Source organism: Neodiprion fabricii, chromosome 2, assembly GCF_021155785.1.
Source record: "Neodiprion fabricii isolate iyNeoFabr1 chromosome 2, iyNeoFabr1.1, whole genome shotgun sequence".
NCBI classification, from domain to species: domain Eukaryota; kingdom Metazoa; phylum Arthropoda; class Insecta; order Hymenoptera; family Diprionidae; genus Neodiprion; species Neodiprion fabricii.
This window is the reverse complement of record NC_060240.1, coordinates 14,060,122-14,082,248: the sequence shown is the minus strand read 5'-3', so window position 1 is coordinate 14,082,248 and position 22,127 is coordinate 14,060,122. Positions and strand designations below refer to the sequence as shown.

General features: G+C 40.3%; 4 protein-coding genes across 8 annotated transcripts in view; 3 read left to right on the top strand and 1 right to left on the bottom strand.

Annotated features, from left to right (window-relative positions):
- The first annotated feature begins 139 nt into the window (after positions 1–139).
- On the top strand, positions 140–2,467 carry LOC124174708 (peroxisomal membrane protein PEX13). 5 transcript variants are annotated; one of them, XM_046554110.1, is made up of 6 exons: positions 140–283; positions 406–487; positions 797–1,066; positions 1,181–1,428; positions 1,592–1,771; positions 1,887–2,467. In XM_046554110.1, exons 2-6 carry the CDS (start codon positions 420–422, stop codon positions 2,267–2,269), a joined length of 1,149 nt encoding a protein of 382 aa, XP_046410066.1. In that variant the 5' UTR covers positions 140–283; positions 406–419; the 3' UTR covers positions 2,270–2,467. The 5 variants fall into 5 exon arrangements, with proteins under 5 accessions (XP_046410066.1, XP_046410068.1, XP_046410067.1 ...); XM_046554111.1 differs by having other exon boundaries at positions 150–305; XM_046554112.1 differs by lacking the exon at positions 406–487 and having other exon boundaries at positions 144–351; positions 843–1,066.
- A 1,130-nt stretch (positions 2,468–3,597) lies between these two features.
- LOC124174712 (cytochrome c oxidase subunit 5B, mitochondrial-like) lies at positions 3,598–4,765 on the bottom strand. Its single transcript, XM_046554118.1, has 3 exons — positions 4,605–4,765; positions 4,341–4,420; positions 3,598–3,876 (listed from the first exon to the last, which is right to left on the bottom strand). The coding sequence occupies exons 1-3, from the start codon at positions 4,681–4,683 to the stop codon at positions 3,670–3,672; spliced, it is 366 nt and encodes a 121-aa protein (XP_046410074.1). The 5' UTR covers positions 4,684–4,765; the 3' UTR covers positions 3,598–3,669.
- A 976-nt stretch (positions 4,766–5,741) lies between these two features.
- LOC124176706 (39S ribosomal protein L44, mitochondrial) lies at positions 5,742–8,808 on the top strand. The gene is made up of 5 exons (XM_046558299.1): positions 5,742–5,942; positions 6,194–6,560; positions 7,177–7,261; positions 7,346–7,649; positions 8,412–8,808. The coding sequence occupies exons 1-5, from the start codon at positions 5,873–5,875 to the stop codon at positions 8,600–8,602; spliced, it is 1,017 nt and encodes a 338-aa protein (XP_046414255.1). The 5' UTR covers positions 5,742–5,872; the 3' UTR covers positions 8,603–8,808.
- Positions 8,809–17,955: 9,147 nt separating this feature from the next.
- The window catches only part of LOC124176703, an 81,107-nt gene continuing 76,935 nt past the window's right edge, over positions 17,956–22,127 (top strand). The window contains exon 1 of the mRNA XM_046558294.1: positions 17,956–18,611. The gene's annotated coding sequence lies outside the window, so the exon portion shown is untranslated. The remainder of the gene's footprint in view (positions 18,612–22,127) is intronic.

Genomic DNA, 22,127 nt, shown 5'->3' with positions numbered 1-22,127 from the left:
TCTAGCTCTATACGATACGTTTCCTCTCGGCCAATTAAATGTAGAGTGAGAGAGATGAAGTATCCAGACTAATCCGGGGATATATATCTCACTCTCTCATTACTACGGCCACACTTTTCGCAAGTTTGACGGTATGACTAGCTACCTCCAGTAGTATATGCTCTAAGATACCTCTTGAACCGAAAACAGCCCATTCAGTCTGTCAAAATCATTCGTCTGTAGTGGGGAGATATCCAGAAAAGTCCTTAACCTCTGACACTAGGGAACATCGTAATTACAACAGGTCCGATGACGGTTTTTATCAAGTCAATAATCAGATGTTATACCGATCCTATTACTGTTATTGCTAGTGTACGTATCCTTCGTCATCCCTATTGTTTTTAATTGCTTAATCTGAAAATTTAGCAATCCGCGTGAAAATGAATCAACAAGGGCATAGTAATTGCAACAATAACCAGTTTAGAGCCATCCCGGACCTCGGAAGAAGGTACACAGTGTTCTCTCTAATTCAGACATTGATTTTATTTGGTTAACAATTCATGTGAAGACGAATAATTAGTATTGATCATGTACATTATTAACAGACAATAATATTCTTACAGTAAACGCTTGAGATATGCAAACTACATTCTATGTTCTATTTGTTACGGAACATCATTTCTTAAATACAATGATTTTCTGCAGAGCGAGTCTATTATCAGAATTGTAGTTACTTATATTAATTCTTGCTCTATCAGCATTGCTGCTAATTGCTTCTTATTCAAATTAAATCTATTAAATTATTTTGTTCATTTAGCGAGCCAAGCCTTCCAATCAACAGTAATGTGTCCAATTTCCAACAGAGGAATCCCCCACCTTTGCCACCCCGTACAAATAGATCTGTTCAAAGTTACCAGCCAATGTATGGGGATCACAGATCGTTGCCTTCACCGTATTACAGTGGATATGGAACAGGCATGAATTACAGAGGCTATGGAGGCTATGGCTCATATGGTGGATATGGCGGGATGTCAGGTTATAATTCATATAATCAATTTGGCGGGCCTAGTGGCGATGTAGAGAATCGGTGAGAACATATCACATCCTGTTGTACAGAAATTTTGTGTTTGAAAAATTCATTTACCAAGTGTTTTACGCCTTCAATTAGTTAATTGCTGTACTTCCTCTTGCTTATCCATAGATTTGTCCAGTTAGCCGAAGAGAGAACCAGGCCAGCATTCCAATCCATAGAAACAATGGTACACACATTTTCATCTATCACAATGATGCTTGAATCAACTTTTTTTGCAATGACAAGCTCGTTTAGAGCCATTCTTAGCGTAGCAGACAACATAGGTAGATTACGCTCCATGTTCGGACACTTCTTGGATACATTTGCTCTTATTAGATTTATGAAGTGGTTGTACTGGAAGAGTATGTACACGCTGGGTAAATATATAAACTTGCTTCTTCATGCCACTATTCATAAAACTATGTGATACATTTACTGAATCATTGACCAGATTTATGTTACTTATTTTTTTGATAATCACTAAGTTATAGGATTGTGATAGCATTTTTAATTCACTGCAACAAATCTAATATTTCATAGGATTACGCCCTGACGATCCAAACAGTGAATTGTTATGGCGCCAGACAGCAATTGAAGTCATGAATGGAGGGAAAACGGGATCTTCTAGTTGGCCAATTTTCATGTTTCTCAGCATGTTGTTTGCCATTCCTTATTTAGTCCATAAATTAGTTCATAATGCCAAAGAACTTAAAATAAACAGTAAGTTGCACAGTAAAGTGCTAAGTACTTTATAATTTCACAAGTCCCAAAAATTGTCCATATATTGAGTGAGAATATTCCCGCATATACTTTTATTTCACTTTACGTATTTCAGCTGATAATCCAAAAGAATGGTTCCAACAGAACGAGCCTATGTATACAGCAACAGCGACATATGACTTTAATGCCACTTCTAGTGAAGAACTCAGTTTAAGATGTGGACAAAAAATTTGGCTAGCACCAAAATCTCTGCAACCTAAGGATACACCTGGTTGGTGGAAAGCAACGGATAGTGTGAACGTGGGTTTGATACCATCTTCATATGTGACAGTGGTTGGGCAGATTAAAAAAAAATCAACAGTCCTTGAACAGGGAACAGCGAATGATTGTTCTGAAAATATTGGCACCAGTATGGCTCAGAGTTCTAATCAGAAAGACAAATGTAGTTTTCCCGATCTTGAGGAAGCTTTCGGGACTAAAATACCCGAGGAAGGTTAAAATTATTGCTTCATTTTGATATAACTTATGGATTTGTAATTTCGTAACACAGAAAAATATGTTGAGTAATGAATGATTTGTTTGGAAAGCAAATTGACCTGTGAAGTCATTTGAGGTGTCTGTCTAAAAAATATTTATATTATCAGTCGAATTAGATGTAAAAATACATGGTTTAACCCATCCATTTTTCAATCACAATATGATTTCTACATGCGCGAAAACAGAATTCAGCTGATTTCACAATGGTTCCCCGATTCCCCTAAAAGTATCCAATTTTTTTTCCTTTTCCTATAAGCAATCTAAAATGAAGACTTCCTCTAAATGTATTCTGAAGCACACAATTTCCCTCTCAAATCCAAATTTTTTTAATGATTTACCAGGTTGAATTAATTTTTATTTGTTGAATTTGAATTTAGCCAATTGGTTTCATCCAAATATCCAAGTCGACGAATCTCAAACGCAAAAAAGGGAATAACAGCCACATTTTATATGCAATCCACAAAATTGGTATGAAAAAGAAATTATAAATGGCATTAAATCTACGAAATTGCGATAGACATATCACGAGTCTATACAATTTCTTTACTTTTTCGTAAAATAAAAATGTTTTAGCGTGTTTTTATTCAAAATAGCATGTAGAATGTGGGTATTGTGGCGTTTTTCAGCATTCGCTCGTTTTTTTTTTCTTTGCATAAATTTTAGAACCCTAATATCTGGCTAGCCTGGATTGAGCATTGTGAAGCCTGTGAGTGAAAAATGTTTCTTACTGCAAAGGATTTTTTGCGAAAATTTGAATACATAAATAACATACCACGCATATCTCTTGTAGCATACCAACACTCCCACAGTAGTCAATACAGAGCGAAGCTGGACTGGCACAATTGAATAGATGTTCGTGGCATGTGATAAAACTTTTATACCATTTTTATTTAATAATTTTAAATTGTTAGGACTTCGGGTTATTTTTGTTATTTACTTCATAATTTATATATATGCATGTACTTACACTATGCGTGTAAATTTCTGGTTAGGAATGTATCACATGAAATACAATAGTGGGTTTTGTGAAACTTTGTGTCTTGATTTCAGGTGTTTTAATTGATCAAGAATCCATCACAGGATTGAAACAAAGTGCTGTAAATAATAATTGTGATGGGCAGCTTCTAATTTCGTATTTATTTACGATTAAATTATATTTACATCAAAATTAAATGTGATTGAATATTTTTGCAACTTACCGCGTAATAATATTGGATTTTTAGCAACTTGTGTATCGCTTGGTAGGAAAAATTGGGAGCATAGTTGGATGATAAATAAAGCCAAACTCCTCGATTTTCTAACATAATATTAATTCTAGGTAGATGTTTCAAACATTCGACTAGCTTAACCTGCGTTTATATTTATAAAGGAGTTTTCTCAATCAATTTGAACCAGTGGCCACATTCGCAACGACGAGGGGAACCTTGGTGCAGCCACATCCAGTTTATTGAAGTTGCATCCTCTTCGCAAATACATCCAACCAGTCGGCTGTCAAATGCACTAGGTACCTCATTTGGACAATCTTTAGTTCCTGGTCCACGCTTGATTACTTTCATGTCAAATGGATCCTGATGTAAAAATAAATGTGTTTAGCACTACTGTCATTTGTACGTAATTAAAATAATGAACGTACATGTTATGGAGGAAATATTCGAAGTTTACTAACAATTTGTATATAAATATATTAGATAAACATTTTTATAAATTCAAAGTTTTCAGTATGACAAATAGTATAGTAATATAGTAGAATTTAAAGAGCTTGAGCAAAGGTTGGCCTTATATTTGAATAAAAGTATTTACAATGAACCAGTTTCATAATACAATTATAAGTTGTCATGCGATCCGAACATAAGTGTGACAAATGATGAAAGCTATTGAAGCATAAGGATGATTCGTATTTGACTTAAGGAAAGGTATTTCTTTGCCGGAAAAATCAATTAACGAATGAAAATTTTAGTCATCAGAACTGGGATGCGATTTTATGAAAAATTTGATATTTCACCATACTGATTGCAACCTACTGTGTACGTACATCATTGCCAGCAGCACGAGCGAGTAGCTCTTTTTTTTCCAAACCAGTTGCGTGGTCCAGGGGGTCTGCCATTTCTGGAACTGACGGGATAACATATTTAAACGTCAAATTTTCAACGAGAATCCTAAGGACTAATACTCTTTCATGCGGAAGCACACAAGTGCTCTGCTCAAGATGAACGTTACGTAATATACTGCCATAGGAATAATCGGAAAATCGTGGTGCTTTTTTTCAAGTTTTGAATAATGAGTTCTCCTGTGTTACCTTTGGTACCACATCTTACTGATGTGTTGATTGAGCGACGAGAAACTTGGAGAAGAATCCTTCCACACAGCGATGCCATTTTGAGGAGGAACCACGCAGACGACCTTTCTGGCTTTAAGATTTAGGCGGCCATAAACAATTTCGGTTAACCATTAAAGCGAAGTCTGACGGATGCAATCATGGACCGTACCGAATACCAGGGATCCTTATTGCTGTTAGGTAGCGCTCTCTCGGCACCTTTTCGAATTAATCAATAAAGTCAGTCTTATTCTAGCTTATAAGTTAGACACTTTTCTACAGCTGTGTTCCACGAATTTACACTATACAACTAATAAAAGATAATCCTTTGTTGTCAAAATCTGCATACGAAAAAGGAATAGCTAGAGAGAGAGAGAGAGGAAAATTGCATGTATATCAGTGAGTAGTACGGATCCGAACTCCGAGCAAGAATAAAGTAATTACGGAGAGGTTACTGGAATACTGACCGGCGAGCAGTTGTTTGTTTACAACATATGTATATTTCAAACGACCGTAAACACGAACACGGTGAGTGGAGGAAATCGGTACTATTGACTCTGCGCCGATATCGTGCCCACTTTTTGTCGGCGCACAGGGTTGAGTTACGTCCCCTTCCCTCCTACTTCCTGCTTTGTATGTACAGAGTGTTGCAGAAAAGTGAGAGAGAGCGAGCTATATGCCCGTTATAACCTATCTTTCTCGCTCTACACTTGATTGGTCGATATGTTTCCCCTCAGCCAGTCAAGTGCAGAGTGAGAGAGACGGAATATCCCGAGTATATATCTCGCTCATATTACTCCGGCTGCAGTTTTCGCGGGGTTAACGGCATGGGTAAGCTACCTGCAGTAGCATACGCACTTGCTAAAGTTCAGCAAATAATGCGAATGTGTGCCATGGCTTTTGTATTTAGCTTACGGATTTGGCGCTTTCAATTTGCACATTAAATCATGTCAATAACCGATCTGTGCTTATATGACACTACGAAAGCAGTAGATAATGCAGTGCATACGACTATCGATACGCGCATACCGTTGAAAATTAGTTCCAAACACCTGTTTTGTTAAGGAGAGCGCTGGTATTCCAGGCACACACAAATAGCGAGCATGTATCATACTTACGCCAGGGCATGGATGGTCTCTGGCAAACGCTTACTCTATGATATAAGTCAATAGTTTACTATGACCTAACCTAATCTAGTTAACCTCAAATTGATGTTATCGAAATAGTATAACAATATATTACCAAATACAATGAGCTCATTACGCACGTGTGCTAGAGCAGCAATTCGCATACAAAAATTAACCTCGGTCATCTACACAGGTATGCCAAATTATATTCTTATACTGACTTTTATTTTGAGCAACTGTAAAAAACAACACAGTAGGCACTTATATGCTTCTAGATTACTCCAAAAGTTATCAAATAAGATGATATGTTGGGAAAAAAAGCATTACAAGCAAGTAGATTTCTAATATGATGATCCAATCACGAAGTTTGCATTCCGAATAAAATATATCTCTAAATGATTCGATAATATTTTATAAAAGAGAATAAATGATCTTATGATTCAGGTGAACGAGGTATAAAACGATGGGTTGCACCAACACTACGTGTAATCAACAAGCGAAAGGCCAAATTAGGACCACAGCCTGAGCCGCGGCGAAGTAATTTCCTTGATTGGAATTATAACGCAGAAATATTTGCATTTAACAAAAGGTTGTCCGAAAATTTTGATGTCGAACTATTGCAACAAGCTTTTACTCATAGGTCTTACGTTGCACAAGAGGAACAGAAGCAGAGAGAGGTTGGCATTGAAAATCCAGAATTAAGCATCAAGGATAACACTGATCTCATAGTAGAAGGAAAATGCTTAACATCGGAAATAGTTGAGCGTTATTTAAGACAAGCTCTGCCAAGACTTCCGGAAGAAGGCATTTTGTAAGGATATAAACATATATTGTATAAAATATGGTAGGGTTTATTTATGTTTGTAATATTCTGAACGAATCCAAGTATTCAGTGCTAAGTAAATGGGGCTGGTCGATGGAGAGATACCATGATTACTATGATGTCGAACATGAAAGACAAAGATCAGTGTAGATTAGATCTAGATCAGATGAATCTATGAAAGAAAGCATATAACAAAATTGCATCGCTGTTTGCAGCCCAAAAAATGGTCATAGATTTTGGTCACCTCTTTGCATTGAGACAATTTCTTAATATCAATCTATGTAAAACATAGATAAAATGGTTATCTACTCCTAAGATTTATCAATCATCATTTTTCACTGGCAAGCGAGAATTATTTCCTCTGTCATTTGATGAATCTAAAGCTAGCAATCAGTGACAACAGATGACTATGATATCATTTTTCAAAAGAAGGCAGGAAATTCAATATTCGAAATTTCATCAAATCTCATGAAAAGTTTATCATTTTCACTGTGTTTGTCCTATTCAAAAAAAGTTCAGCATGTTTTGCTGCTAGCTTCAGCTTTATTTTCATTTGCAAAACTGACAGATACAGTATTTAATCCGTTTACTGTAAAAATTTTAGGAAACTGAAGGATTATCTTTTAAGCGAGGAGATTGTGGCTAAGGTTTCTGTACAGATTGGAACTAAAGATATTATATTAAGCGAGGTAAGTAATTTATATTAATTTATTTTATCTTTTTTTGACTTATAATTGATGATGTGTAATAAATTATCCTTTCTATTGCCACAGGACCATCCTGTGCGGCAGGAAACCTTAGTGAATACGTTCTTTGCATTAGTAGCAGCATTAGCTCGCAGCAATGACGTAGTTCACACAAGCTTTTTTGTGCGTGACTTTTTGATAGCTACGCTTTCTGATAAAGAAATATTGTCAATCTGGACTCCTAGCCATCCGTTTCAAACACTAGATGCTATTCTGAATAGAGAAAAAAGAGGTTCTGCAGATTTTCGTCTCACTGCTCAAACTGGAGTAAACACAATTCTAGCTGCTTACCAAGTTGCAGTTTATTCTGATCAGCAGTTTCTCGGTATAGGTAAGTCAGAAAATAAATATTAGTAGTATTAGTGCGTATCTTCCATTTTCTTCTTATTTCTGTCTCCTCCATAGAGGTTTTTCAAATTGTCTACATACCGATGTAACAATTCTTCATTGTTTGTATCTGTATTTTTTATTTCATCTATCCAACCTGACGTTTTCTTCCAATACTTCTCTAAGTCCTCTACATTCCAAAGTGTTATACAATGTTTCATTCTCCTCTCCATGCACCCTTCATTTTTTGTATTCACTATCATGATCCACTTTATACAATTTTCTCAACACATTTTGAAACCTCTATCTAGCCCATTGTTCTCTACGCCGTTTTTCTATATTTCTTTGGCTGAGAGAGTTCTGTACCCCTACTACTGTTTTTTCTACATTTGTACTTGTCACAATAGTTTTAGATATCAACTTAGTTGGAAAATATATATATAAACTGGTAAAGGAGAGAAAATCGGTATCGAATACTGGCCCCTGTAGTTTGAGTTGAATATTTCCTCAGGTGTTCATAAAAATAGTTAAAAATATGTGTACATATTCAACCATCTTTGGAATTAGCATTAATCCTTTGATGACCTGTTGTATTAGCTGGAAAAGATTTATAAATTGTCTAGGATCTCAAGCCGATATTTTGGACTCCTATCTTCCCGCGTCTGCAATTTCGGAATTCTTTGCGATTAAGAAAAATCGGGGGCTTTAAAATGTATCGTGGTATTGTATAAGAAAAAGTTTTAATAAAGTTTTGCAATTTTTAAAGGTACCGGCGAAACTGTACAAGTGGCAAAAAATATTGCAGCACTTGACGCTCTGCAGCGAATGTTCGGAATAGCTGATTTCAGCCGGCCAATCCCGTTCAATTTAACAGTGGATGTATCATCTCAGAGAACTGAGAATCTACCACTCACGAAATGGTGTACCGAAAATTTGAAGCATACAGTCGGAGGTTGAGTTGTAGTTTACGAAATCTTATTGTAAGCAACGCTCATATAACTGTGTAAATCTTATTTTAGACGATTAAATATTCAATAAGCCAACTCGTACGTACATGCCAGACGAACACATATACTTGTTCAAGAGATTACATTTTTCACGGTATACAAACGGCGTGCGAATTGTAATTCGTTGTAGATAATAAAAGTATGTTTCAAAAAATAGTATACAGATTTACATAATTACGAAAATTTTTGGAGATTTATAACAACAATACGTTCATCGCGAAGTTCGTACAGGTCAAATAATTTCGACCTGTTATTATTAATATTTTCTTTCCCGTGGCGAGTAAAATACGGACCTTTGTTCAGCAAAATATATATGCACTGATGGGGTTTACCGAAAACGTATGTTCCCAGCTTGCGGTCCTCTTTGAATGAAATACTTGGACGTATGCATATAATACAAGTAACATTGAGCGTCGGCAAGCAGGCTAAAGAATTTGCGTAGGTACGCAGCCGAGATTTTGTGTACGCGAAGAGAGCCGTATATTGATTATTTTCTGGGTGTACTATCTATCCCCTTTAAGGTGGTTCATCCTCCTGAGCCCCTCGGCGCCGCCGCTCGCCTACATCTCGCAACGATGTCTCCGTCCCTCTTCCACCTTCTACACTGTGTGTAACGACTCAATGGCGCAGCCACACCCATTCGCCATCAAGTAATCGACGCTATTGTTATTTTAGCCCGCCATTATCTACCCACGCCTTGTCAACTCGCATTTGCGAACCATCCAAAGCATGTGGCGCTTCTCTTGTACTTTCGGAACCAAGTGAGGATCCGGTCCAACGATGATGACGAAATATTAAAAAACACGAAGAACAGAGAATCCGGCATTAAACCGGCGCCTGAAAATCATTGACGATTTTTATATTCCAGATTGTTGCAATTGATGAATGTTCGGAACGTACAATTGTCGTAAATTTCTGTGCGACGCCGTCACTCCTACGCCAATGAGGGTCCATACCATTTCGGGGCCTCCTTAACCACGCCAACACCGCTAGCCGTTGTTTCGTTGTGCCTTTGCTGCAGCTTATGCTATGCATCTATTCCACGGACCAGGGTCTGTGTACTCCTGCTGCAGGAATTAGGGAGAGGAGCCATAATGGAATGAGGCACGACGCCGCGTGCGTCGAGACTCGGCGCAATGGCTATAAAGTTATTCCCACCTTTTACAGGTGCATACGTACACTAGGCTCGTACACCTTACCGTTATAGTAATAATGTCCTCTTTTCTATCAGAGTATCTCATGTTTATCGTACTCCATTACAACAATTCACTTAATATTCTCCTTAGATCGAAGGCCACCGTTGCAAAATCATGTTTCATCGATCTAGATGTGAGTGCTGAACGATAACTCGCGTATTCGCTGAAAATGAGCTTAACGAAACTCTTAAACTTTAAAAAAATGTTCCTCAAACTCGTGAATAATCAGTAACTTTTGTGAATTCCCGCAGTGTTCTTCTACCTGATTACGATTATCGCGATATTGACTCTTATCAACGATGTGCCATTGCTCGAGGTCTCTAAATATTCATAGTCTCCTTCGGAAATTAGACCGATCAAGGAATAGCGGATATTTCAGATGTTATCTATAATATCTATTTGGGTTCAAGTTGATAATTTCGTACCCAGGTTAATTCCATTTATAAATATACTTATATCTGTGGACATTGATTTTAAGTATGAGTAAAATGTGTATTTGAGGTCATAATAGTATATTGTTTAACAAGGAGGCAAACTCGGTCTTTTCGGGCTGAATGTAAGTTTGCAACATGAGTCACAGGTCAGCCGCATACGAGCCGAAGGAGAGTCTCCTTGTGCGAGCCAATTCTTTATCTACCAAGAGTACGTTTGGTGTTTTTTCACGAAGCACGAAATTGAGGTTAGGGTCACGTAATATCAGATTTGTTCGCGACACCGCATGCGTGCAGTACGGAAAAGACCAATTTTAAGTCCTAGGAGTTAAAAGTGTTTTTTTTTTCTGTATCCCGCGCATGCTCATTCGTCGACTCACCCCATAATCATAGAAACGTGTACTTTGTACACGGAACACGGGCATGGAAAAGCGCGTAAAACATGCATGATTTTCTGAACGCAGGTGGTAGAATTCCTGGTGTAGCGAGAAAATAAGGGGATAAGAAACGGCGGTCAAAGTGCTTCTATAGCCTCTCCTTTGCAGAAACGAATACTATACGGGATCCGTATGCATTCGTATATCCACATACTATTCGATACACATCCTTCGTCGAATGCATTTATGTTTAGCGTGTCTGTCTCCTCGCGTCTCTCTCCGTCTCTGTACCGTGACCCGCCAACGTTCGTTCGGCAGATTCGTGCAAGCGAAGGTGGGGATAGGGCGGTTCACAGGCTTAACCTGTTCTCGGACCGACGCATACACACATCGATAAAGGGCATCCCGGCCCTAAAAGCACGTATGCGGGTACACGCTGCAATCCACGAATTCGGGACGCGCAGAAGGGCATTCGTGTCGACTGTCGGCTTAGCGGAGAGCCGGGTCACGTCGCGATGGCTATGAGTTAAATTCAAATGCGAACAAGCCATCGTCGAACATTTGTACGCTCGCTCTGACTGTTGAGACACCGTTCAACTCACTTGCGCAATGATCACCGTATCCCCTTCTCTTTGCAGCGGCGAATGCGCAGGCGATATGCAGCATCCATTTGCGGGGAAACTTCACGATAACAATTCGAAAAGAATTTTTGTACACATTGGTTACATACGCGATGATAGCTATCATGAAAATGGCTAAGGATTGAAGTAAGTCATTCAATTTCAAGTCGACCTTCCGTCATTCGCCTCAAAGATCAAAATAGACAGGCAGTACTGAAAGTTACACGTACACCGACTTGCTTTTAATTTATACACATACATATGGTGCCGAATGGCCTTAGTTCCGTCAAATTATATTTCATTTGTCCTACTATGATCTCGGTAATGTTTAATTTTTTATACCAAAGTTCTGCGTGGTACCCGTAAAGTGTCATTCGATCAATACCATTTGATGCCGAGGTCGTAAGCCGCGGAGGATTGGCACAAGTCAAAAAGTTCTGTGGGTATATTTTCATTGCGATTTGGACAGACGTACGTATACATATGCGTATACATGCATAGGTACGTTGCTACGAAATATTCGCTTCGTTGCGTATACGGGGATGCCAAAAAGGGAAACCAGTGTACATACACAACATGTGAAAAATAACCACGTGACTCGACTGCTGCAGGGGGCTTTACTTCGGATAACTCGTTGGTCGGTTCGTGAATGAAACGAGGAAGAGAGCAAATAGCGGTGAGTCAGACACAACGCATGCTTCATTTGCGCTCATGCCGTCGCTTGGAATGTCATTCGTATAAGTCGACACAGTCTGGCCAATAACGAAGCTCACTAGATGCAAGTATACTAAACACATACAAACATCTTGAGCTATTTTTAAACCAAGTATGCCCCAGTAGCACCTGCACCGTCTTATGAGGTGTTCGTCCATGGTCTTGGGCGACAGGCAGACACAGCGCTGCTATATCTGTGACGGATACTGTCCACTATACGCAGCATACAGGCATACGTATAGTCAAATGTTATTTATCAACTTCCAGATAAAGTGAGAAAGTAAACGAAAAGAATGAGACGAGACAACGTATGAGCATGGAACGAAGAGAAAATACCAAGTCGTTGCAACGGATGCGATGCACGCGACGCGATGTAGTGACTGTCCAACTCTGCTCTATAGGAACGGCATTGTGTCGGTGGCTAGTGACTGCGGTGCCTGGGGTCTCCGGCATTTCAGAAACTATATCTTTCTCTCTCTTCTCTCCCTCCCCGACCCCTCACGACACGCACACGCGTGTACGCATCCGCACACGCACGAGCACTCGCCCGCATCGACAACCAAGCAACCAGCCTACTTGTTTACTATTTCAAAGTCTTTGATCTTGCTCTGCTAGGTTGTCGACCAGACCGTAACCAATGCTGCGACGCAGACCCAAAATTTCTATCGAGGACAAAGTGCAGGACGTGGATTTGTACCGATGTGCATACATGTGTAACAAATAACAATACTGCGTTTATACGCAGCGGAAAACTTGTCCGCATGAACTTGTTGCTATTTGAGAGCAAGATTTTCCTCGTAGAACAATTTCCGCGACGATAACACAGCTTTAGTCAAATCGTGGTACGGAACTATTAATAATACGGAGTTCAGTGATTTTTTTTCACGAGCGACGTAACGTGGAATTTCAAAATATTCGGAAATTGTAAGTTTCCGCCTGAAAAGTTCGTTCTGCGACTTCTATTAGACGATGTTGTGTACTTAGTCTACCGACCGCGTTCAGTGGTTCAGAGTCACTTGTTTCAGCCATTGTTAAAATCTATGCATCGTTGACCTGAAACAGTCGCGGCCAGCTTACGATTAGTTCTACCTAAGTGCAGTGCCGAACACAAACGTACAAGAAAAATTTTAATTTTCTGGCATTAGTTTCGCATGAAACAATGAGGTTTCGGGATGTTCTTATTTCGCGTTAAGTGCATAATTGCATTATCTTAGCAATATTTTAACGCCAGTGACGCGCAAGCTCTAATAGTAAGAATAAGTGACATTCTACTCGGTCGGTAAGAACTGCCCAAGTTATCATTGAAATTCAGACTTTGACTTTTCAATTTTAAATTTATTAGTTGCCGTAGAACTTGAATACCGATGTGAAAGTCTTGATAGAATGTATTTTGTTGACGACAATAATAAATGAGGCGAACGTCCGATTTATAAGAAACTAGAATTTTCTGTTTGAGACGAGTAGTTAAAGAGTAATTAATTAAAATTAAAGTGTCCGTACGATTAACCAGTCTCATAACTCCCCACAGTACACACGTTCGGCTACGTTCACGGCGCCAAAGATAAAGTTGAATTGCAGTAGGCGCCGCGGACGACGCTGAAACAACAAAACACGACTGAGTTCCCAATTCCCATTGTCCGTACCGTGGTCAAAAACGTAGAGCGCGTAGGTCACGATTCGTTGCGGAAATGAAAACTGGCGAGCGAACGAGCGGCCGAGAGAGAGAGAGGGCGATACGCAGCAGCATAAAAGCCCGAGTCGTACTCAGCTACGCACTTCTTACCGCAGTCCACGACGACGACGAAGTCCGGACTCGGGCCTATCGAGCCTTTCGAGTTTCGAATCTCGAACGGAGGTAAAATTAAGGAGTTCAAGGCCCAAGCTGTCCACCCCCCAACGCCCACGAGTTGCCCGCCTGCGCACACACGTACTTTCATGATACAGACACAACGCGAGGCATCGTGTCCTATCGGGCTCGATCCACGTTTCTCTCGGTCGGCAGAACGGGATCCGCACCCTGCTTCCCGCACCTCTCGGTCGTTCGTCTCTCGTCGCTTCTCTGCGTCTCCCGTACGCTGTATGCACGCGCCTTCTTCTCTCTCACTCTCCCTCTCTGTCTTGTCCCTCTGCGTTCAGCCGGACTATAGTTATCCGCTATCTCTCTCTATCGCTTTCTCTCTCTCTCTCCTCCTTCTCTCTTTCTTTTTCTCACTCCGCTCTCTTCGACGAAGCCTCGGCAGGCACGCACCCATGTGCGTGTGGTCTATTCTCTCTCTCTCTCTATCTCTTTCTCCCCACCCCAGCCCTCCCATTCGCCCCCTCTCTTTCCATGTGGTACGACGTCCGCAAGAGCTTGCGCGGCGTTGCCATGTAAGCGCGACGTTGCCGTTCGTTCTTCCGTCGGGCCAGCCTGGCGTAACTCCCCTCCGTCTCTCCTCGTTCCACCGCGCTGATCCTCCCCCCGCCGTCCTGTTTTTCCCTCGCCCCTCGCCGTAGGTCGTTCGGTGTGCTGCCCGTCTATCCATACCTCCGTCCGTTTATCCGTCCATCCATGGTTGTGTGGTTGTGTCGGTGTATGCGTGACGTTAACCTGGCGGCCCTGAAAACAACCCGACCCCAACTTCGGGCACCTTCCTCGGGAACACCCTGGAAATCGCGAAAATCTCGCGCTCTCGGGTAAGAGGCCGAAGAAGGCTAACCCGTCGTGAAAAAGAGAAAGAAACAGCCGCCGAGTTGTTATCCGGTGTTGTGTAGTATAGTTGGTTGGTTCGTCGCAGCTTTCTGCCGAACCGAACCAACCGAACTGAACTCTCAACGGTGCTACTAGACTGTGGTTATTATATTCTTCGACGACTTTAACGCGTCCTGTGCCTGTGGTTCCTTTTACACTGTGTGCAACTCCTGCAAGGCTACTCGGAAACACTTTGAAACCTTTGCCTTCGCCTGCGCCGTCGCTTTGTTTACCGTGGCTTATTTTTAAGTGATTTCTACGTGTGGTGGCGGCGACGGCTACTACTGGAATTCCGGAACTACCGTCATAAGGTGAAAATATAAATGCCGTTCCAAGTCTTCCCCGCGTGATATAAGCTTTACCGATACATCAATACTTATGTATACCTATCAATACGTACATATAATACCTACACACACGCGTATGATTCGCGTACGCAAGCGGTACGCGATAAAAATACACCCACACACGCCAGCTTAAGCGCACGAGCGCATCCGAACGCGTATGAACGCCGGATCATCTCTCAGGTTTTTAATATTCGTCGAGAATCGTTGAGGAGGAAATTCGGTTTAAACCGTGGATTTTTTCATCCTTCCTATGCACGCAGGCACGCACGTATGTACATTTGTATATATTGTATATACGTTCTCTGTTTAGATCAAGATCCGTGCCGCGTAATGGTTTCCTACGCAGTGTTCCTACGAGGTATTTTGGAACAGGTTCAAACTGTCCTGAAATAGATGTCTATTAATAAATTATATATATCCTATTTCATCCAATTTCGCTGGTTGAACTTGAACATCTCATACGTGTAACTACATGTTCGTCCGTTTTGCAGGCATTGTTATTCCCAATTATATGCACACAAATCCGTGCCTTTCGTAGAAAGGCAGTCTGTACGATTTATTTTACCCGAATTTCTTTTTGTTTCGACTCCTTCGGTCGTATTATATAAGCAAAGCAAGCAACATTTGCTACGTATATGTATCACGTGTGTACCTACATCATGGATACATACATACCTGACGCGGTGTATGCCGCGAAGGTCGACCGACTGTTTCGAATGCTGTATTTTATCATTCAAATGGAATTTCTGAGAATAATACTTGATACGACGTTTCGACTGATCGTGCTACCGTTACATTCCCAAAACAAAATAGACGTAATACGGGCAGATTTTTATACCGTAAAGATTCGACGAATCGGGCCGCTGACACTCATGAGAGGGGGAGGCAATCCACAGCGGTTAGTGCAAGGCACAGAGTCACGTCGACTTGGCCCGATTCGCCGACACTCACTGTATACGTATAACGGAATAACGTTCGTATTATGCCCGTACTGATTGATTTCGGTTGAAAACTATCATTCAAAGTTTCGATGCAATTCTATTTGTTTTTACTTCTATAAACGTACTCCTCTTCTCTACGAGAGAGACGAGTCGAACGCGTTTCGGTACGTAATTAGCAATTTAGGAAAATCAGTTACTTTGTATCTTTTCCAAATAATTTACGTCCACTCCTTAACCGCAATAGCCTTACAGCAATATGAGTTGCTCGCCAGAGCTCCTCGATAGCCTTGGTAATTTAGGTTTTTTTCCCCGTATGGTCGATAAACAACACTGTCTAGCTGTAAGTAATATGTAATGTACGGAAAAAGATCGCAATTATCACAAGCAAGTTTGTGAAGTTCACCACACTTAATGAATGCTTGAAATAAACTTACAACAGGACTGCAGGGATTAAAGCAATGATCGATCGCCACGTTACCGAACTTTTTCAAAGCTAAATGAGTTACATTCATTCGAATCAGGTGGAATTAGCTATCAATAGTATCGTTGCGTTACATGTGATTTAAGCGTGGACTCGGATATTCGAAATGGGGAAAAATCGTGGAACATGAACTGGACTCGACACTTCCCGAGATTCATCTGTAGAAAACCCTCTTCGCTTCGCTACAATTACATTACATATTTCCCTCGGAATATCCCTGTAGGAAAAAAATGGTTTCATTAAATGGCAAATTTATTCCAAAATCCTGAAAATTGGCGCGCATTACGTTAGCACCTATAGTATATAGAAGAACAAGTCCGTTAAAAGTTGTTTTCTTTTATCTCACTTCGTTCCATTAGCCTTGCGTACTTTACTTTTTGCTGCGAATAGGTGTTAGCTGTTGGTCTCGAAATTGCAGCTCCGTATTTATCGGAATTTTGTGATATGAATTATCGACGTGACGATGAAATGTATCTTTAAATTCTATCCCATGATAATTTTCAGTATTGGAAATCAGTGTCCGAGAGGGTCAAACATCGGCTGCGTAAATTTTGCACGAGAGTAGCCGAGTGAGTCATTCAGGACTATCTATATTTCAAGTGATACGAAATTAAGTGAGAAAACCTCCGTTACTAAGATAGATTTTGATAAGAGGAACACAGCTCTTATCGCGTTGATTCCGCACGATGGTTCGTTAATAAGTGTCACAGATAGGGGCCAGGCGTCCTTTATTCCAAAGTTGTTGTGACGCATCTGTCACCAGGTTAGAAAGAAGTGTAATCGAATAAAGCCCGCGAATCAGTTGGATGCGTTTCGCGATCCCTCCAATTTTCAATTCCACCATCTTCCCATAAAAAATCCGCAAGTATTTGAAAACTCGATTGTCATCCGTCGGCCGGTCGGGTTCATCTTTTTATCCCGGAATAGGTAATTCGAGTAGAATGCGAAAAAAAGAAAATGAGAAAAGAAAATAAAGAAGGGATGAACAATAAAAAAAAAGTAAAGACATAATGCGAAAGGTGAAAAGAAAAGTTATTGCGCGTTTCTGTTCCTAAATTTAATGGTGACCGCCGCGACCTGTTGTGCGGCACCCGAGAGTCGAGCTACTCTCTACCCGTTGAATTCTGCTGTATGGGCAGAGAGCTCCTGTACAGCTGTCCGTTCGTTCTTTCGCACACGCAGAAGGCGAGGCGTATGCATGCATGCATACACATACGTAGGTGAGCGTACAGGCAGCAAGCAGAGAGTAGAATACGAGACGCAGCGCAACCCCCCCGCTCCTTTACCCGTCGACCCGACGGCGGTGAGACGTTCTTACACCGAGGCAATTGCACACGACATGGACGCGCGCGCACGCACACACACATTCACGCACGCACACACACACACACACACAGGTACGCGCGCGCGCCAACGCGTTGCGCCTGTGTGCCGGCCACGGCTCGCACGACTGCTGCAAGGGCTAAAGTCACGCCGCGCTAGCAGAGTACTAATTCCGTGCGGTTAAGGGGGATGATAGAGGAGAAAGAAGGAGAAAAAGATAAGGAAGAAAAAGAATCTATAAACACGCAGAGGTGTATCGGTTATTATCCAGGAAACCGACGCGTCCGACTCGCTGTCACCCGGCACAGGAGCATCGTGGAACCTAACCTAGCGGCGGGTTTGTGCGACGAACGCTCGCTCGGCCCCCGCGTGCTTGCCAGGTCGTCCATTTTGTGTTCGAAGCCTCTAAGACTGCTGCCTGCCTGCCTGCCTGCCTCCACGTGTCGACCGCCAAGCTATTGACCGCTTCTTCTTCCCGCTCCGCGTTTCCCCGAACGGAAAACTTGGGATGAATTCTAACCTACGCGAGAGACAAGAATTCGCGTTTGTTCTGTAGCAACGAGATCGGTCGATATGCAATACAGTTTCGCGAGTGAATGATAAACAATATAACGCGGCAGTGATCACGTCGAGTAGTAGTGACGCTTCTTCGTTCGTTCGTTCGTGCTTAATACACCTACCTACCTAGTGTGATTTCGATTCCTCGACGGCCTCGCCTGCTGTCCGAGAAATTCCGAGGCGGTTTTCTCGCCTCCGAGGTCCGTGATGCAGAGTTTAGACTCGTAGAGTTGTGTAAAGGTGCGAGATTTTCTACCGCAGTAATTGTGAAATTATTTATATATCCCACCATGCTTCGTTTTACGGGCATTATTTTCGACGGTCTTTCATGTATTATTTTCAATGTCGTCATTTGTACCCTACGGCTGTTTGACGTTCCGTTCTATCGCTACTGTTACAACAGACAACGAATCGCAGTTGCTGACCAACTATCGACTGCTTCCCGTTTTTTTGTCTTCCTTCTTTCCTTCCTTACTGCCTGCTACCGACTCACGTAAAGTAACACTGGTAGACTGAAATCTGAATTTTATTCTCTAAACTTACCACACCTACCAGTGATAATCGACAACGTGTCATTCCTTCAAAGATTCCCCCCTTAACGTTCCGAATAACGAGGCTCGAGTTCGCGACGTTCGTGTAACGATGCATTTTTCGGTAAAAATCGTTACCGTTTCGCAACTCCGGGGCACGGTCTGAAATTCGACGAACCGCTAGAAAGCATAATAATATACTTATATTTTTGCAAATTCAACGTCATCAAAGTCATTCCAAGCCTGCAAAATAGGCATTTGTGTTTCTTTCTCGATGTTTCGTTACGTTAAAGTCACTAACTTCAACCTCATTCTTTCGAACGTTTACCAAAGCCAGGATTGTGACGAATTACTTGGTGAATAAGACGCGCATCATTCTCTTCGGAATATCGCGTTGTTGTTGTTGTTATTGTTCTTACTATTGTTGATGTTTAATTTTTGTGTTTACCACTGTGATGATATTTTCGTTGCCATTGTGCCGTGCTGGAACATTCAGTGTTTACATTTCTTATCTTGCGAACTTCGAACTCGATTTCTTGTCCGATTTTTCTTCCGGACGGAGGCTGTAGGTTTTACAATTATTATCGGTTATAAATATTTTATATTGCGCGTCAGGCGTACGCCTTGAAGGTCTCCAACATTAATCGAGCAGTGCGGTTATTTTTTTCATTTCCGTTTGTCTTGTGAGCGTGTGAAAAGCGACCGATGTTGGCTGAAAAAAGATTTTGTTTCCCCGAGTCTTTCGCAGTTTGATTGATCGGTAGAGTTTCTACTTTCAATCCTGTAAATCTGTTTGACTCTTGAATTATACTTTTACCTACCTGTAAGAACACACTTGAGCGTATTTTGTCTAACAATTCGATGTAGTTACATTTTCTCTTCCAGCTTTGATCTACCGAATCATTACTTCCCAATAATTCCTGAATTTCTAAATAAAACTACCTCATATTTAGAATTGAAATTCAATTTTAACAGCCTTTTGCGATCTAATACTCTTCATCAACGTTATCAATTTATCCCGTAACCCTCCATTTTTTCTCACATTCGTCAGAACCAGCGGATTGCGTTCCGATGTTATCAAGGCACCATCAGAATTTTGTTGAGAAAAATTACTTTCGGCAAGGATTTTCGATACAGTTCATTCATCCTACACCAAGCGCCGGTGTTGGATCATTGAAATTTCATCAAATATTTCACCGCGGCAGAGGATAATTTTTTATTTCTCCAAATACACCGTATCTACGGAATTTTTTCTTTGCTAGTTTAACCGAACGATGAAATGCGCAAACGATTCGATCGAAACGCGTAGGATATCCAGGACTGCACATAGCGTAGGCCAAAATGACTGATTCTGCCTCGCCTTAACGTTCGCCTCGTCGGCTTTCAGACGCCAGCTCTTCGCGTGCACACGGCGAAATCCTCTCATCAATTTTCGCATGGAAATCAAACTTGCGACGGCGACGAATGAGCGTAATGTCTCAATCGTGAAGTTCTTTAGCCGACAGTGATCGTCATTACGTATAAGCTAGCTGCTCGTGAGTTTTTAATGAAATTGCATTGTTTTTTTTCCCTTCTCGTTAACGGCTTTGGCTTTAACTCTGACTACGTAATAACGGTCAAAGCTTCACAATTTCACACTGCGTGTCTTCTACTCGAAATTTTCTTTCTCATTATTTTCACTAAATATCTACGAGTCGATAAGTAAGTGTCTTTATATAAATGATGTGAAAAATCACGTTGGCGAATTATCGAGCCTCTGTGCATACTGCACGAAAATTTAAGATTGTAAAGTCTATTCCTCAAAGTCGATGGTGATCCGTTGGCTTGTTTAATTGTTTTTTTTTTTTGTCTCGTTTTTTTCTCCCTGCCTTTTGTGTAATATTTTATAGTGACGTAATTGTTGATCGCTTGCAATACAATGTGGATAAACGAACGAGTGTTGTAAAATTGTTAAAAACCTCTCCGAGACTTGAAAATATAATTTTTGAAATAATAGAAAATAATGAAGAAAGAAACGAATGTAAATTGTCAATGAATAAAAACCTCATCTTCTTTGTGAATAAACATTTTTTAAAGAACTGAGTTTGATTCGTGTTCCACGAATATAACAAAGAGAAAAATATCTGTGTAGTGGTGCAACGTTGTAATTTTATAATTTCATTATTACATAAAAATATAAATAAAATCTAACGATACAGTGGAGTGAAGTGAAGTGAAGTGTTTGAAAATTTTCTATGGCCTTAGTCTTTCTTCTTTTGTGAATCATATTTTATGATTGTAACTTGAAAATAATGATAAGTCATTTCCTTTCTAACGTTTGAGCGTTATTCTAAGTGATATTGAGTGAGAATTTAATAATAATAATAATAACAACAATACACTAGATACTTTGAATTTATATCACAGTCGCTAAAAATACATGAATAATAATCTTGAACGATGTGGTATTGTAATCCTTTTGTGTTAATTCTGGAATTTGGAATTATACGAAGAAAGAAGAACGGACAAATTGCTCTTCAACGAATAGTCCAGTAACTCTCCAAGTGATTTTTCATGCGTTTATATTCGTTGAAACGAGTTACTACTTCATGTACGTATAAATTGTGGTGTATCGAAATTGGGAAATGAAGAAAGGGAAGGAAGTAATAACAAAATCCACGAAAAGACGTTTTCCGGGAACTTAATTCTGACAGAGAAATACTTGAAAAGTTTCTATCGCACAATTTCTTATAATCTATAATCCATTGTGTCCGTTGTTGGCGAAACGTTAAATGATATTTAAAAGAGAATGTAACCGATTGTGAACCGTCGATATTTTCAAAGAAAATACCCCGTGCAACACTAATTGCTGAAACGATGTTGAATTTAGTGATTATTCAGTGCCCGTTTAAAAGATAATAGATATATGTGTGCATATATATATACTTCATTGCGAAGAACGGGATTGAATGTGAGTTGATGGGTTGAAAATCGAAAAAGTGTGTTAAACTGTTTAATAACAAACTGTTTTTTCGTTAAATCGAAGAGCTAACGACGAATAAAAAAGAAAAATGTTGAGAAAACAAAAGAAAAAAAAAAAAAAGGTGACGAAAATCGAAAATCTCAGACGCGATACAATCTTTCCTAAAATCCGAAAATTAAAAACAAAGGCGCTGATAATGCAATATTTCCTAAAATCTGAAATAAAAGAGGAAAACGCTCGAAAAATAAGAAGAAAAACAAAAGA

Bases quoted from the DNA above. Each gene is read 5' to 3' on its own strand.
- LOC124174708 (XM_046554110.1), top strand. From the start codon at position 420: ATGAATCAACAAGGGCATAGTAATTGCAACAATAACCAGTTTAGAGCC. The intron at 488-796 runs GTACACAGTGTT...TTGTTCATTTAG, and splicing joins ATCCCGGACCTCGGAAGAAG to CGAGCCAAGCCTTCCAATCA. The intron at 1,067-1,180 runs GTGAGAACATAT...GCTTATCCATAG, and splicing joins AGTGGCGATGTAGAGAATCG to ATTTGTCCAGTTAGCCGAAG.
- LOC124174712 (XM_046554118.1), bottom strand. From the start codon at position 4,683: ATGGCATCGCTGTGTGGAAGGATTCTTCTCCAAGTTTCTCGTCGCTCA. The intron at 4,421-4,604 runs GTAACACAGGAG...TTATCCCGTCAG, and splicing joins AGTAAGATGTGGTACCAAAG to TTCCAGAAATGGCAGACCCC. The intron at 3,877-4,340 runs GTACGTACACAG...TTTTTACATCAG, and splicing joins CTCGTGCTGCTGGCAATGAT to GATCCATTTGACATGAAAGT.
- LOC124176706 (XM_046558299.1), top strand. From the start codon at position 5,873: ATGAGCTCATTACGCACGTGTGCTAGAGCAGCAATTCGCATACAAAAA. The intron at 7,262-7,345 runs GTAAGTAATTTA...CTATTGCCACAG, and splicing joins AAGATATTATATTAAGCGAG to GACCATCCTGTGCGGCAGGA. The intron at 7,650-8,411 runs GTAAGTCAGAAA...CAATTTTTAAAG, and splicing joins TCAGCAGTTTCTCGGTATAG to GTACCGGCGAAACTGTACAA.